This window comes from Bubalus bubalis, chromosome 5 (genome assembly GCF_019923935.1).
Source record: "Bubalus bubalis isolate 160015118507 breed Murrah chromosome 5, NDDB_SH_1, whole genome shotgun sequence".
In the NCBI taxonomy this organism is placed as follows: Eukaryota; Metazoa; Chordata; class Mammalia; order Artiodactyla; family Bovidae; genus Bubalus; species Bubalus bubalis.
This window is the reverse complement of record NC_059161.1, coordinates 41,109,155-41,126,231: the sequence shown is the minus strand read 5'-3', so window position 1 is coordinate 41,126,231 and position 17,077 is coordinate 41,109,155. Positions and strand designations below refer to the sequence as shown.

Sequence of the window (17,077 nt, the reverse complement as noted above, 5' to 3'; positions counted from 1 at the left end):
GTAAGAAAGGGATGGAGGGGCCTGAGCGGAGACGGCGTTTCCCCCTTGTTTGCTGCAGTGCCAGCAAGAAGCCTTCCAGTCACTCAGTCTCTGCAGTTCTTCCTGAGACGGGCTCTCCGCTGCCACCGGGCGCCTCCTCTTCGCGGGTTTGCCCTGGTTCTCAGCGCACCGTGCCATCCTAGGCGCTAAGGCTCTAAGGAGGGGGAGGAAAGCATCATGAGAGAGAGGCCTGGTTTAGGATTTCACGGCTGCAATACTCTTATGTGGCCATTAGATGGAAGCCAAGAGCAACAGCTCCAGCGGCCTGCCCTGCAGGCTGAGCCTGGGAGGTTGGTCTCTGAGCAGACCCGGGAGGTCACAAGTCCATCGCTCCTGCTGCGACAGGAGGCTCAGGTACTTCACCCACACCTTCACCCCCACCTTGTCAGAGACTGACCCTCCACCAGTGAGCGTGTGCGTGTGCGTGCGCGGGTGTGTAGGCCAAGCAGGTGTAGGGGAGGCAAAATTTTATCTTTGCCGTCTTAGGATTTGGGGCTGAACTAGAGATTTAAAGGGATAGATTAATAGGAGAAAAATTTATTTACTATAAGTTTTATGTGAAACAGGAGCCTTTATAAGGAAATGAAGACCCAAAGTAGCAAAATCTGAATGTTTTTATAGTAGGTGTCAAAAAAGGCAGTTGTGCAAGAGTAACTAAACTGTGAGGAGGCTGAAGGAGGAGAACAATTCTCGTGGCTTCATTTCTTGTCCTTGAAGATAACGTTTCTTGTATATGTGGTTTTATCTCCTTTTAGGAAGAAAAAGAGGAGGTTAGAGCACTTTTCTTGCATGTGCTGTTTTTACAGAGCATCTTAGCTCAAAACAAGGTTTAGGCCAATGTGGCAGGTTTAGGGGAGGCATAGTCTGCCACCCTTCTTAGGGCCCTGGGATCTGTTGGGGCGCCTGGCGGGTACCTCATGTCAGATCTGAATCCAGCGCCCGGAGTCAGTGGCGAGCCTGAGGCCTGCATGTGTGTGCTGCTCCTCTCTAGAGAGAAGCTATGTTCTATCTCATGGGAGTGGAATGTACTGTCCTCTCTCTTCCTTTCTCCTCCACACCAGGGACCTGTCAGGAGGCTGTGGTAGCCCTGAGATCCTGTCCCCAGGGCACAGGTGCAAAGGTCCTGCCACCTGGCTCCCTTCCTCCTCATCATCACGGGTCAAAAGGCATCGCTTTGAACATCCACATTCCAAGTGGCCTTTGCTGCCCAGGAGCAGTCCTGGGCAAGGGCGAGTGTGTGTGTGTGTGGAGCAGACGCCTGAGTGCATCACCAGAGAGACAGAGAACCAGAGGCTCAGAGACAGAAAGACAGGGAGAGGGAGACAAACAGCAAGAGAGCAGAAGCCAGACACACAGAAGGGTCAGGGGACAACACACACCAAAAAGGAAACAAAAAAGGAGAGGTGGAGCTCACAGAAGAGGAAAACAGAAAAAAAAGACCGAGAAATGAGGCCTGAACATGTCCCCATTTAAACACCTGTGCAGCAGCTCTTCACCAGCAGGGCTTTCACCTGCCTGTTCCAGGCATGCACTTGACTCCTCCAGATTCCGGGAGAGAAGAAAGTGACCATGGTAATTGGACAATCGAGGCCAGGAGGTGACGTACTCAGAGCTCACAGCCCAGCAGAGCGAACATGGAGGCGATCAGGGAGCCATGGTGGGAGCCCCTGGAGCCTTTTGCCTGCTTACTGGGTGGGCTGTGACCGAGTCTCCCCCAACCCTGCACCATGGAGTACAAAGTACCCCCCACTCCATTCCTGCCCCATCCCTATCTGCTCTCCTTGACTGGCTTTGTTGTCCCAGTCTAACAAGTCAGAGAGAAGAGGAGAACATTATTCATACTGCTTTTGGCAGACTCGTGACAAAAAGCCCGCATTGACAAACACCGTCCAGCAGCAGAGATGTGGCTGGGAACACTATAGGAGGCAACTTCCCATTTTCTGAGAACTCTTATTTCTCTGTCATCGACTCTCAGTTTTTGCAAATTCATGACCCCTCACATATGCTTCATTCTGTCTCCTGTTTGTGTTGATCAAACACATATAACCACAAATCCAAGCTTTAAAGGAAAGAACTGACCTGAAATAATGATCTAAATAATGAAATGAAAACCAAGTTTCATAAGTCTGGGTGATGGTTACATGGCTGTTGATCATTTCGTATATGTTTGAAATTTTCCTAGTGAGCAGTAAGAGTATTTCTTATACTCTGCTCACTTTTGTTCTTTGAGATGGTCGCTATTGTCCGAGAGCAGGGAAATGTGTAGTTGTGATGGGGGCTTTTGGTTTGAATATTGAACGTGGTTCTTCTAGTGTTACTTTTTGGCTTCTAAGGGCTGCAGGAATTATCATGTCCTGATATGGACACTAAGAGTTCTCTCTCCTCCTGGGAAAAAGGTAGTCTTTCTTTGACCCTTTAGCCAAAGAACTTTCTGGATGACAGAAACCACATGTATGGACTGTTGGACAAATCTCTTAACGTGTCTGAGCCACAGTTTCCTCACTGTGTCCACTGAAAGGGTGGAAGTAGGTGATGGTTGATGAGGTGTCTCGGTTAAGGCAGGCGAGAGCAGGAGGAGAGGAAGACAGGTGTGGGGCGAGAAGATAGGAGGCAGGCCTGTTAGTGCCCCTCGAATCATGTTTGTGATGGATATTTTTAAAATCGCCATCTGGTGCTTACATTTTTCAGTTTTTGTTAGGTGGACAGGTGTGTGTCTGAAAGAGAGCGAGAGACAGAGAGAGGAAGAGGGAAGGAGAGGGAGAAAAAAATTCTTTTTTTTTCCCTCTAAGATTCAAGGAGGCCCAGCACTTTGGCCACAAGCCAGAGTTCAGGGGCCTCAGCACACACTAAGCTCAGATAAGAGGCTGTTTCCAGGTGATGTGAAGCGCAGACTTTGGCCCTGGGGGTCGGCTGAGCTCTGCCTCACCTTGGCCGGGCTCTCCTGAGGACAGCTGCTCGGGAAATGAGAGCCCCATGGACATTTCAGAGCCTCTTTTCCTGATGGCTCCGACTCTGCAGATGACACAGCCGGGGGGGCTGTGCTCAGAACCACCGGCCTGTTTATTCTCCATTCCTGCTCGTGTGCCGAGTGGGCATGAAGGAAATCAGGAAGGAGAGAGAGGGAGAAGGAGGAGGAGAAGGAGAGGCTTCACATAGAAGGAAAGGACCTTGGTTTCAGGGCTGAGGCCCAGAAAGAACACAATCCCAAAAAGTCTGCATTGGTGTCTTTATAGACCGGTCAGGCAGGATTGCTCATCACGGCCGCCTCCCACACTGCACAGACACCCCTCTACCCCCCATCCCCCCACCTCCAGGCCCTCGCCCGCCTCTCCAGGTGAGGAGGGACGCAGTGGCTCTTCTCGGGGCAAGGATTGGCTGACAGTGAGTCTCAGGTGGGAATACCACCACTTTCCTGGCAGAGTGACTGAAGCCACACATCAAAAACTGGTTCTTTCTGTCCCTAGAAAGCGTGGGCAGGATGAGAGTTGGCCTCTGGCCTTTTGGCCACAGAGACCAGCAGCAGCAGCAGCAGGGTGTTGGGAGTAACAGAGCGTTTCAGTGATCGCCCAGTCAAGCCTCTCAGAGCCAGGTCTGGAACCGAGCAATATGCCTTCCAGCCTTGGCTTTTCTAAGAGCTTTGTGTCCATGAATTGGTTGCACACAAACGTCCTGTAATGTTTCCCTGAAGAAAGTGCTATTACAATAATGATCTTTGCACACACCTGTCCTGTGTTTTAGAGATTTATGGACATACATGTTTGCTGCTGCTGCTGCTGCCAAGTCACGTCAGTTGTGTCTGACTCTGTGCGACCCCATAGACGGCAGCCCACCAGGCTCCCCCGTCCCTGGGATTCTCCAGGCAAGAACACTGGAGTGGGATGCCATTTCCTTCTCCAATGCATGAAAGTGAGAAGTGAAAGTGAAGTCGCTCAGTCATGTCCGACTCTTAGTGACCCCATGGACTGCAGCCTTCCAGGCTCCCCCGTCCGTGGGATTTTCCAGGCACGAGGCTAGTCATGTCTATATACCTGATCATTTAAAATGCTTACACTGACACATTCATTCAACCAACATGTGTTGAATGCCTACTGTGTGCCACACAGTAGGTTCTAGATTCTGGTACTACTTTGGGTCAGTGGTGATTATCAGTACTTCCCTCTGAAACTTGTATTTGTCGCTGTATGTGTTTGATCAACATGAAACAGGGAGGAGGACTTAGGAGATGCAGGGTAGTTGCTCTAGTGATCACAAGCTGTCAAAACTTGGGAGTCAATGAGAAGGAAATAATAAAAAGAGTTCTCTGTGGTGAGAAGATTGGAAGTCAGCCTCTTATATATCCAAAGATGTGTGAGATACATTCTTGCTCTTAGGAGGAAACAAACATGCTAAAAAGAAAACAGAACAACAGCACAGATTACAGCAAGAGTTATACTAAATCTTGATGCAATCTGAGAGGCAGACACCCAGGTAAGGGAGTCAGCAGAAGGACTTTCTGAGAAAGAAACGTCTAAGCTAGATTGTACAGGATAAGGAGTTGCCAAGACCAGATCAAACAATATCTATGACATGTTTCTCCCTCAGATTCCCAAGGATGACAGTCCTCACCGTGTGGGACTCAGGTCACAGGTCCAACTCTCATTAAACTAGCAAGCTCCTGCCAGGCACCTGGTATGCTTGTTGCTTGATTTGGAATGAATCCTGTCATTCCAATCCCTGCGGGCTCTAGTGTTTTCTTCTGCAGACACCAGATGTCTGCAACAGGGGCAAAATCAACTGCAGGAAACATAAGCACCTGCTTCTAACTCCACTGAAAGCAAACCTGCTGAGGACCCTCCCACCCCACCTCCGTCCATCCAGGTCTTCCTCGTCCTTTCAGACCAAGCACAGATGCCACTTTCAGAAGCCCCTGCTGAGTCCTCCAAGGGGACACAGTCCATCTCTTTGCTGAAACCCCAGAAGTACCCTCGCTTCTTCAGTGATGCCTAGCACATCCAGCCTTGAATCGCAGTTTCGGAGAGGTGTCTTAGTCTCAGAACTCAAAGACATGAGGGACAGGGGGAGAAGCCTGGGCCCCAGAAGGTCCCATGCCCAGGATATCTGGGAAGGAAAGGTAGAAGCTTTAATGGGCCCAGAAGAGCAGAGGAGTCAGCCCAGGGTCAGGGTGAGGGTTTGCAGGGGGTCCTCTCCAGCCTCTCTTTTTACCCCTCCCTCCTCCCATACACAACTGGCCATTCCAGGCTGTTCTCACTTACCTGAAGTGGATTTGCCAGGTCTTTCTTCCAAGTCACTGCGCAGTGTTCCTAGGTTGGAACACCGCCCCCTCTCCTTGCTCACCACATCCAGCACCTACCCAAGCACTACCTGTTCTTTCAACCCGCCTCAGAGCTTTCTCGTGACGCCCACCCCCACCAGGTGAGCTCAGGCCTCCTTTTCACTCCCGGTGGCTTCAGCGTTTTTCTGCCTTCAACACTGGCACGCTTCTTGGTACCCAAACACTGGGTGCTGAGCAGGTTGCAGTCAGAAATGGTTTCTTCTTTATCTCCATGTCCTCAGTACCTGGGGTTCCCTGGTGGCTCAGATGGTAAAGAATCTGCCTGTAATACAGGAGACCCGGGTTCAATCCCTGGGTTGGGAAGATCCCCTGGGAGGGAATGGCAACCCACTCCAGCATTAATGAATGGACAAATACATGAGTCTGTATTCTTCCCTGGTCTTCCTGTGGGCCAGAAACCTTATTCATCTTTGTGACCCCATCTCAGCACCCTTCACGCGGTGGCGTCACAATGAAGGTTTGTGGCTGAATGAATGGATTAAGCTGTTCCCAGTCATGCTTCCACATGCCAGCCCAGTGTGGGAATACTGATTCTTTGAAAATGGACTATAAACATGAAATGTATTTTAAATATTTGTCAGAAGAATCCAACATGGTGCATACTTTACAGTCCTCAGACCCCTAGTAATGCCTCACCCAAGTGTATCTCGTGGAACAGTCCAGCAAAGGTCGCCTTAGGAGCATGCCGCAGGCACTCCCCATGCCATACAGGTATATTCCCCATCTTCCTGTTCTGCACAGCTGGCTGGATGGCAGGAACGCGTCAAGGCACAGGTGGGCACTCCTGCAGTGACAGACTGCCAGGTCACTCAAATGAGAGAAAGCCTTCAGTTTGCAGTAACTGTCTGCTTGTCTCTGTGGCCCTCCTCTCCCTTGTGTCTACGCTTCCTAAGAATCTTATCTCAGGACTCTGGTGTCAGTGTGAACAGGAAAGGGTAGGAGAGAATCCCCACATGGGATGCTAACCTCAAGTTGCCATCTGTTCCCTAACCAAGCTTTCACCAGCTATGCAAATGGGGAGCCTGCGTTTCAGGTAGAAATGCCCCCGAAGCCCACCCTTTCCCCTTTTGGCAGAAATGGAGTCTGAAAGAGAGCAGTGTTTACTGTGAGCAGACGGCTGCCCCACTCTCCCTCTGCTGGTGGTTCTTTGCCTCCCTCCTCTGGGGAGAGAGGGGCTCAGGACCCACACACCGGCTCCAGTTCTGCCCAGGTCTTGATCGGCGGCTCTCAGGTGGTACAGAAGGGCCACGTGGTAGCAGACAGTGTGTGCTTGAGAGCTGACGTTGCCCCAGAGTAAAGGCCTGACAAGAGAGGATAGGATTTCAGAGAGACTAGAGAAAGCAGGTTTGCAGCCAGCAGAGAAGTCTTCTATTTGTTTTTCTCAGGCCATCAGAGGGTCTCAACTAGTTAAGATGGTGGGACTTGTGTATGAAATTTGGAAAGTGTCACCTATGAGAGAGGAAAGCCCCTCACACTGGAAAGAGGAACCTCACTGGATTTCAGCCCCAGGCACACCCTGCCCCACCCCACCCCCTGCCAGCTGTCTGATGCCTGTGCCACTGTATGCGGGCGCCCAAGGCCACTGTTTAGTCTGTGGCTCACCCCCTTCTGTCTAAACCCTGTCTGAGTCTATTGTCCATCCTGGGCATGGCTGGGACCAGAATGTTCATCTCTGTTTTGTGGCAGAAGTAACTGTTATTCCTCCCACCCCTCCACCCCTTCCCCACTTCTTTGCCACCCCGGCTCCTCACCTCTCTCTGTCTCTCTCTCTCTCCCTGCAGGCCGGGTGGAACCAGAACGACCCCACGCTGATCAGAAACAAGCAGCTGTGCTCCACATGTCGAGATGTGAAAATGGTAGGTGAGGGGATGGCAGGTGTGGGCATGGGTGTCCCCAGGGCACAGCACTAAGCCTTCCGCACCAAAGCCCAGCAAAGAGACCAGGACGGAGCCTGGCAGGAAGGGCTGCAGATGAGCAGCTGCTAGCCTGGGAGCTCCATCACCTTACATGATAAACCTCCCCATTTGCAACAAACCACAGATGAACCGAGGCAGGTTGAACCAGAGGGGAAAAGCAGAGTCGAGCTGCTTTGCTTGGACTCAGGTGACTACCCTACAGAGGTGCCGGAGGTTATGGAGCCTCTTCTCTGCCTTAACATGTCTCCAACACAACACTCAGCATCACAGCCATGAAACAAGCAGCTTCATCCTGGGCTTTGTCATACATTCAGTCATCGCCTCGGTGGTGGAGCTGGGGGGAGAATCTCTGGTACTTCCTGGCTACAGGTGGTTGTTGCTGGTGGTAGGGAATGGTGGGTGGGGGGAGTTTTAGTAAAGAAAAGGCTATCTAGGGGATGTGGGTGCCTCAAGAACAAAGCTCTGACATCTGAGTTGCTAAAGAAAGAGGTGTGTTTCAGGAGGGAGGCTGTACGCATTGGAGTTAAGACTTGGGTCACCGTAGGAAGCAAGGTTAGGGGCCTTCTGAGAAAGCATCGGGCTTGGATTGAAGGTTGATTTAGTTGAATGGTTAGGTTTGGATTTGGGAAGCATCTCTTTAATTCTGATCCTCTTTGACTCAGGGAGGAAGGTGAGGCTAGTTGTGCAGAAACAGGAAAGGGGCAAGGAGTAGAAGACAAACAGGAGGCATGAGCGAGGCCCCTTTGATGAGTTCACAGTGAAAATGCTTCCAACGAGCAAGTGTTTCCCTGGGTTTGTGAGTTTGTTGTGTGGGATTTGGAAATGTCACTGAAGCTACCAACAAAGGTGTACCCGGATGTTGTAACATCCATTCACGTTCCGCATAATTAGGATCACGGTGTTCAGTATCAGCTTTGGCTGGGGTCTGGGAAACTGGGGTTGGAATTTCTCCTGGTCTTATTTCTGGAATCACTTGTGTCTACGTTTACAAGGCTCTGACCCCAGGCCTAAGCGGGCCCTGGCCAGTTGGCTCCCTGGGGACCTCAGCAGCTGTTCTCTCTCTCAAGACCTCTTTTCTGACCTTTGCTTTTGCCCAAACCAGCCCCGAGTGGAAGCACACAGCAGGGTTTTATCATTTGTTGGAAGGCCCAAAGGAAGCGCCTCAGATGCAAAAGTGCCCAAGGGCCCTTCCCTATTGCTGTCAGAAGCGGGCCTCGCAGAGCCTAGGGGAATGAAAAGAGGTTAGAAAATAAGTGCGAAATGCTCTTGGCTCACTGTGTGCAGTAGCAGCTCCGCTTCCTTCTTGGCGGGGACTGGGGTGGGGACTGCTTTGTCACTGAGACCCCTCCAATCATGGGGTGGAGTGGAGATGCTGGGAAGGTATAAAAAGACTCCTAGGAAATTCCCTGGCGAGCCAGTGGCTGACACTGTGCTTCCGCCACAGGAGGCCTGGGTTCAATCCCTGGTCAGGGAACTGAGATCCTGCATGCCATGGGGAACGGCCAAAAAAGGCGACTCATAAAAATAGAGGGCATCCTCAACTTGGTGTAGCGTGTCTACCAAAAACCCACAGCTAACATCAGACTTAATGAGGAAAGACTAGGTGCTGTCCCCTGAGATCAGGGGCAGACCTGCATATGTACTCTTACCTCTTCTGTTCACCACTGAGTGTTTGTTCTAGTCAGGAAAAGTAAGGCAAGAAAAGAAACTGAAATCAGAATAAAAGAAATTAAAACTATGAAAACATAAAACCATATTTCAAATGATGTGATTTTATATATAGAAAACCCTAAGGGGTCCACAAAACATTTACTAGAGCTAATAAATGCGTACAGCAAAGTTATGGGACACAAGATCTATGTACAAAAAATAATTTTATTTCTATGTATTAGCAATGAACAATCCAAAAATGAAATAAAGAGAACTATTCCAATTATAATAGCAGCAAAAAATTAAAATAGGAATAAATTCAATAAAAGAAAGGAGAAAATGATATATGAATAACTCATTAAATGCAACTTGAGTTTGCTAAGATGGTATGTTATTTCTATAACTTAGAGTGCAGTTTTGGGCATTGTTATACATGTGACTTTCTTCCATAGGTGCAACCAAAAACTCTAATAATCCCTGATGATCTGAAACTATCCTTTGCAAATATTATGAATCATAGGTAAGTTAAAGATTTAAATCAGGACACAGATTTATATCTGGTTATATTCATTTGGGGACATAGGATAATGGGTTGAGTAATATAAGAAGTAAAATGTTTAGGGAATGCTTAAGCGATGAGTTTCTTGAGTTGTTTCATTTTCTGGTTAAACTATTAATACACAGTTAGACCAAAAAAATAGTTGTTTTTACCTTTTCCCTAAACAGATCATCTTCCTTTCTACCTTCATAAGACCTGTACAAGGCATAGAATAGATTTGTTTGACAACTTAGAACTAAACACAAATTTTCCATGTAGATGACATATCTAATTCATAAGATATGAGAGATTATATATCATTTCTCTTGGGACTGGGACAGCCTCTGATACACTGCAGTGACTAAAATTACTGTTAACCATTCCTTTTGTTGTCATTTGCTGCTTTCTTACCAAGATCAAACATATCAGAAATAAAGTCCAGTCAAAGTTTGATTAGTTGGATTTTGGGGGTTTTTTCCTGCATGTTACTACCAGACAGGGAAGAAGAGTTCAGGTTTTTTGTTTTTTTTTTTTTCAGTTTTCATTTTATTAAAAAACTCAAAACATGGAGTCACCCTGGATAATGAACCAAGATAGGTGGACTTGCCTTGCAGTAGATGGTTGAAATGTAAGCCTACACTGACCCTTACATATGACTAAGCCAAGAAGTTTTATGTGATCTAATGACAATCATTAACTTGTTTCCTCTACAGAGAGCAATAATGTGGGAAAATAAATAGGCCCTTTTGTAACCTAGGATGGACAGTAGTAGATATTATATTTCTCTGTATGAGTTCAGGGACATTTATACAAACTAAGATGCAGACTCAGATGCATCAAAACCATTTCCTGGCCCGAGTAGACATGGTGGTGGAGGAAATGGGCATTTGAATGTGACAGGCTCCAGCACTAACATTACCTACACCAACTCTATACTTAATAAGTGCTCTTAGATCACAATAAATGTAACTCTCATAAATATTCTTTACAGACTTTAAATGGAAAATTGAACTATTTAAACTCAGGAATTTCTGAGCTAAAGTTCATTCTTCTATGAAAGAGACTTTTGAAAAGTTTTGACCCAATTTATTTATCTTGTATATTTGGTACTTTAAAGAAAGTCTCAAATCCTGAGTCATTAATTTTTTTTTAAAACCAAGCTCTTCTTCCTTTAAAGCTTAGAGTGAAGGCTGAACCAATCCTAAAATCATGTCAATCCCAGTATTATTAGATTGGTCATTTTTAGTTTTTATTTTTTAGTAAAATGAAGGAAAACATCCTACTCTGTTTGAGATTTAGCTTGTGTGACTATAAAGTAAGATCCTGGTTCTGTTTGTAGCTTATAATTTCTCTCCTCACAGTCTCTAAGTATCACTATGCATATAGGCTGATAGAATTGTCTTCATTGAAATACTTTTTAAGAGACTTTAATTATAGTCATTGTGGGAATCAAATGATGTTTGTTGATTGGAAGGAATGAAGGAAAGAGGAAAGGGAGAAAAGAAAAGACAGAGGAAATATGTGTGAGCAGATATATATTTGTTGTATTATAGTGTAGACAGTTCTTAAACTATTGTCTTACAAATACCACCTTCTTGTTTGACAAAAATGGGCAATTAAAGGTATATTTCTTTTTCTTAGTCCCAGTGAATCCTCCAATGGCAATTTAATAAAATTAACTGGCTGGATTGGCCATATTTTTAGTAGCAAAGTTAAAATAATCTTGGAAAATCTTTGTTGAAATAGATACCAAGAAATGAATGTAGAGATGTAGCTTGCCCATCCAAGTTTACATATTGGTCAATCTTTAGAAATAAAACAACTTAAAATAATGTAGAAATGGTTTGGGGCTTCCCTGACGAGTCAGTGGGTAAAGAATCTGCCTGCTAATGCAGGAGATGCCAGAGACATGGGTTTGATCCATGGGTCAGGAAGATCACCTGGAGAAGCAAATGGGAACCCACTCCAGTATTCTGCCTGGAAAATTCCATGGACAGAGGAGCCTGGAGTCTACCATCCATGCAGTTGCAAAGAGTTGGACATGACTGAGCAATTGAGCACCTTTTGGTTGAGAGTCACTTCCAATATTAGCTTCCGGAAAAAATAGACAGTGGTCAAGACATTTTCTCCAAAATTGGAAGGTTGTGTTAAAAATATGCTCAATTTTGCACTTGAAAGGTAGATTGGAAGTATTGTTTACGTTTTTCTTGAGAACTGGAGGATTCTCTCCTTAATCCCTTCTATTTTCAGACTGTACATGTTCTGACAGTGAAATAAAATAGTTTTTTAAATGCAGCTTTTATCAAACTCCATGAAAATATCACTTAAGTAAAAAGAGCTTCTGAAGTAGTGGTCTTTGACCAGTCATCTCACACTGCAGCCAAGTGATCTGAACACCAAGTTAGCAGGTGCTGGGTTCGAAAGCCCATCTGTGTTTTAAAATTTATAAAGACACATTCCTTTCTGCCAAGCCCTAGCCAAATCACTAATGTGTATTCTTGCTTCTTCCCATCAGAATGATGAGTCTCCATCAGCCAAAAGCCCAGATTGTACCCAAACGGTCTCGTGATGACATCCTAACAGGTTTGCCTTCTTTTGGAGTACTTGTAGGGGGACACATACCACCCTCATGGTAACAGAATGAAAAGTTTACTGCCTAAGATAATTTCTGAATTTTTTGAACAAATTTCCATTCTCCATCCCTTCTCTTTCACGTTCTGCTCATTGACCTGTTTCGGTGGGTCCACAGCCCTCCCTTCACTCCAGCCCTCCCTGTCCCCTCTTCAGCCCTCACTTGGCCTTATCCATGGTGTGTTCCTTCCCAGGTCCTCTCCATGCCACATCGCTCTGCCCCATTTAAAGAGCCCCATAATCCACTTGCTGAAGAATGTCTATAGATAATTCCCTTCTCAGGCAGTCCTAAATAGCCCCAATTAAGGGGAGAAAGGATGTATGTCTCCACACTGCTGGAATGGCCTTCCCAAGCCCTGAACCCTCCCTCCCACAGTCTCCTTGGAGCACCTGCCTTCTCCTGGCAGCTGCCCAGTGCTATTCTTACATTCACTCGCTGGTAATAGAATAAAAGGATAGCAACTCTATCTCTGGCTTCAGCATTGACATAAATCTTATCTTTTAGAGAAACCAATACAGGGCTGGTGGAGGAGGGGTGGGTCATTCTTTGGACTGATGTAATTTAAGGGTTTGATGCAGCAGAGGCTGTCACTTTATGTCCATATTTTCATCTGCTCCCAGATTAACTGAAGCCACTTTCAGTTTTTCTTTTGATACACATAGAAAGGAAAATCAAGAGCACTTTCTTTACTTCATACTAATGGGAAAGTCTAAGCTCTGTCCTGGGAAGTTGCAGGGGAGTTAGAGCCAGAATTGAACTGAGAAGACATCAGAAAGGAAATCTGAGGACAGAAGGGGTATCTTGAAGCAGTGTCAAAAGGGAGGATCAGAGACTAAGGGGACAGCTGAGGTTAGGAGATTTCCACTCTAGTGGATCTCCAATCCCTTCTTATGTATACAGAAATATTGGCCTCTCTTCTGCCTGTCATTTAGCCAAAGTGGACTGAAGATCCAAGAGTTAAGTGCATCCTTCATGAAAGTTCCCCCATCTGCCTGCAACCACCTCATTCTCTTGAAGCCTAGGGAACACTGGGCGAATTAACCCGTGTGAGGCTGGTTTCAGGGTTCTCTCTTATCAGCCGCACATTCATTCTGAGTTTCCCTTAAGCCTGGATTTTTTTCAGGTCTGCCTCACAAAGGACGAAACCTATGTGTGCACACGTACTCACACATAATTACATGCCCTTCCCTAAGCAAAAATGTTTATTTTCTGATTTTACAGCACAATGTGATAAGATGCTTCTCATGAATTTATTAACCCTGAGGATGTATTTTCAACTACCAACGTAAGAGCTAGACTCGATGAATGTAGATTATATTAAGTTCTCAATAGACATTGTTCTTGCCCATAGTTTTCATCCAAGAACCACAGTCTTGGAGGCAGGACTTCAGGGAGTGCTTTTAGAGCTGAGGCTTGATAGATTGGTAGTTGATTCCAGTCGCGACCCTTCTGAGCTGAGCTTTGCTCTTGTGTATGCTTTCTGAGGTTAAAAAAAAGGTGCCTAGGAACAGAGAGACCTGGGTTTAGATCCTAGCCTTGCTAGACAGGTTTAGCTATCTTGTTGAAACTCTCTGGGTCTCTATGTTCCCACCTTTAAAACCAGAGAAGCATTTTGCCCACTCCCACCCCTGAGAGCCAGACACTCAGTACCAGCAGCCTTCACTTTTGATCGACCCAGAAAAGCTGCTGACACTGCCCCAGCCCTCGCTGGCTTATACAGCTTAGACGTGTCCCTACGTTGCATAGCCTGTGGACATGCTGCAAATACCAAATGGCTGAGTCATCCCAGCAAACATCACTGCCAGTGACTGCCCAACTCATTTTGTTGATCACGACAGTAATCCCTAGTGTTCTTCTGAATTCAGCTAAATTTCATAGATCCTCAATAATTACTAGTGAGAACTAAGTAAATGGAAAGAGCCTATCTCTATTAAGTGATGGGGTTTCTTCATCTTGACTCTGGCCTTGAGTCCAGAGTTCCATAACACTCACAAGCTCTTGTCCATAAACATTGGTACAGCTGCTAACCACCTGACTTAAGTCTACCACCTGGCCTGGTCTACCACTCCACCAGGGCTAAGACGTGACATGAAGTGTTAGGATTAAGGAGATCTGACTTCTGATCCTTAGTTCATCATGTGCCAGGAGCCGGCAAGAGACATTCCACTCGTGACAAAGGTCATGAGGAAGGAGGCTCGGCATACGCAAAAGCGGGATCGAGCCTCGGGAGTCCCCCCGGATATTCTCGAGCATCTACCCCCAAAAACCAGAGTCTGCCTACTTTATTGCTTTGTGCTCTCACCTCTGACTTTACTGGGGGCTGTCCCCCACCACCATCTCGCTCTCTTTGTCAAAGAACTAACTTACAGCTCCAATTAATAAAGTTCCTGGGCAATTAGGAGTGTTTAAATTCAAACCCCTCAGATGGCTCTCTAACTCGCCTGACAAGTTTACCCGGACACCTACAGCTATGCATACGATTGTTTACAGTCTCCCAGCCTCGAGAGGCACGGGAAGCTTAAGATATTCAAACAGCTTAGAGCCTCTCAGAGAGTTAGAAACTGTCAGAATAAAACTAGTAAAAGATTTCATTGATGAGCCAATGTTTGTTGCCAAGTTTCCACATCCCCTGAATTGTATCCTTGAATGTGTATTAATTAATATAGTTGGTATGTAGAAAAAATAAGTAGTGGCCTTGGTGTTAGTAACTTTAGACCCTTAAGGTAATAAATTCTTTCCTTTGTAAACCCATTACACATCCGTCGTATAGGAATGCAATTTTATCTTCGAAAGATGGCGCCAAACCTTAAAATAATTACTCTTAGAGAAAATAAGTCTTTGTTGATAAGTCCTTGTCAAGAGTCATAAAATGTTAATAGGCCTTCTGGCCAGAAGATGATGTAAATCACCTAAACCATTTGTATACGATAAATTTGCAGGAAAGAAACCCTGGTTTTTGATAAACATCAAAGACTGCTGACTTTGCATCCCCTATTATCCTCTATGTGTAACTTAGGGTATAAAAGCCCCTGTTGAAAATAAAGCTATGGGCTTTGCTCACCAACGCTTGGTCTCCTCATGTCATTCTTCCCTTTAACTTCCAGCTGAGTGTCCATCTGGAGCGCAGATATCCTCTGCGACCATTTATTTGCCTGGGCTTCTAAGACCCACTCGAGAAGGTGTCTAAGGCGGGGCACCTTCCGCTATTCGAGAGGGCGCCTGCGGCCTCCATGGTCAGAGCTAACCTGGTGTCACGGGTTATATTGATTTTCCGCGTAAACCAAGCCACTCAGCTTGTTTTCTCCACTGAATTTTCCTACTGAGCTATCCTCTTTTTATTACTCTTTATATCTCTAATTAACATTTGAATAGGTCGCCTAGCCGTCTCTCCTTCAAATACCCTGGATCAGCCGGGGCTGGACCTCGGCGATCATGACCCTGTACCTTGGTTTCCTCTTCATTACAGTAATGACACTGAACTGGTTTGTGATCTTCTGACGTCTCTTAGCTCTCATTCACCTGGACCAAGGAGCTTTTCCAGAGAATTCAGGACACCAGCTCCCTTAGTCATTCAGTGACTTCCGATGAGAATATGCTATTTTAGACACTGATGTACTCTCCTTCACAATGAGTAGTCACAAAAATGAATAAACCAACCATCTGTAAATAAACTGATAACCAAAGAAGAGGTCAGGATGGTAAGAGTTTTATGCTATGCTATGCTATACTAAGTCACTTCAGTCATGTCCGACTCTGTGCGACCCCATAGACGGAGCCAGAGTTTTAAGGAGCCCTAAAATAAATTATTTCATAAAATGAAGGTTCTTTTTGAAATACTAGTGCATTTGCCCTACTGTTGGCTTTCAAAAGATCACATTTGTTTGTTTGAAGAGCAGAACCACACATGTGTCCCTGAAAAGTCTTCTGAGGATTGTATCCTCTTTTCCCTTTAACTCATGTTACAATTCCAGTCACACATTATCTTCATTTACAATTTAATTGGCACTCTCTCTGAATATTTGAGTTTTGTTTCTAAACACTCTTTTCTGGCCTCTTTGACCAAGATATGTAGAAGCTTAAGTGTGGTGGGGTAAGATGGTTCTGTTAGAGAGGGTTTTCATGTGAATCTTGAAGCTGTTTTATAAGGTTGACAAGTCTTTGGTGACACCAGTTATTTTGAGTGTATTTTAAAAGTAGAATCTAAGGAGCCCTCTCCTTCCTTCTTGCTCTGTTCTCCAGAGAACGTTCACTACAGACTGCCCATTCTGGGCCCCAGGACAGCTGTCTTCCACAGACTTCTGTCAGATGCCTACGAAACCCTGCAGGAGACACAACTCTCTTCCCTGCCCAGGAAAGAACCAGTGAACAAAGCAGTGAGTCAGTGAGTGGTGGGCACTCATCACCTTCCAGATGCTGAGAGAGAAAGCCGCCTCACCCAGTGAGGTTCTGACACTAGTGCCTTCACATCACTTCCTCTTAGTATGAACAAGGTGACTCAATTTTGCCTCTTAACCATTGTTAAGGTTCTAGCTCTTACCAGTATCTTCTCATTTCTCCTAAAGATAAAATAGTTTAATGGACATGATTGTAAACATGTGATGATTAAAATGGAACATTTTGAGTGTCATTTTTTTTTTGGAGTGTCATTTATTTTATTTTGCTAAAGAGTTTCTATAATAGACAACAGTTTTCTGTTTCTAAGACATGGATTTTCTGTGAAAATCATTTCTTCTTTCAGGACAGAGGGCCAGACATGGTTCCAGGAGGTCAGCATAGTAAGAATAAAAGAGAGAAATGGTGGTCACCCTTCTGTCCTTATCTCAGTTAGTTAACTCAGATGACAGAGGTTGCTGGATTGCAGTAACTGGTAAGTGGTAGGTGAAGGTTGTGTGTTCATGTCACTTTAGCTCATAGCTACCCAGGGCTTCCCTGGTGGCTCAAATGGTAAAGAATGTGCCTGCAATGTGGGA

The 17,077-nt window shown here is 45.8% G+C and overlaps 1 protein-coding gene across 3 annotated transcripts in view; it reads left to right on the top strand.

Moving 5' to 3' along the window:
- The window catches only part of C5H1orf105 (chromosome 5 C1orf105 homolog), a 34,637-nt gene extending 17,903 nt beyond the window's left edge, over positions 1 to 16,734 (top strand). The window contains exons 1-5 of one of the 3 annotated variants that reach the window (XM_006043863.4): positions 11 to 393; positions 7,153 to 7,227; positions 9,390 to 9,457; positions 11,991 to 12,058; positions 16,347 to 16,734. In XM_006043863.4, coding sequence (XP_006043925.3) covers positions 217 to 393; positions 7,153 to 7,227; positions 9,390 to 9,457; positions 11,991 to 12,058; positions 16,347 to 16,492 — 534 coding nt within the window. In that variant the 5' untranslated portion in view covers positions 11 to 216 and the 3' untranslated portion in view covers positions 16,493 to 16,734. Of the gene's footprint in view, positions 1 to 10; positions 394 to 7,152; positions 7,228 to 9,389; positions 9,458 to 11,990; positions 12,059 to 16,346 lie in introns of those variants that run through there. The other 2 variants (XM_025285926.3, XM_044943019.1) reach the window with 2 other exon arrangements.
- The last annotated feature ends 343 nt before the right edge of the window (positions 16,735 to 17,077 follow it).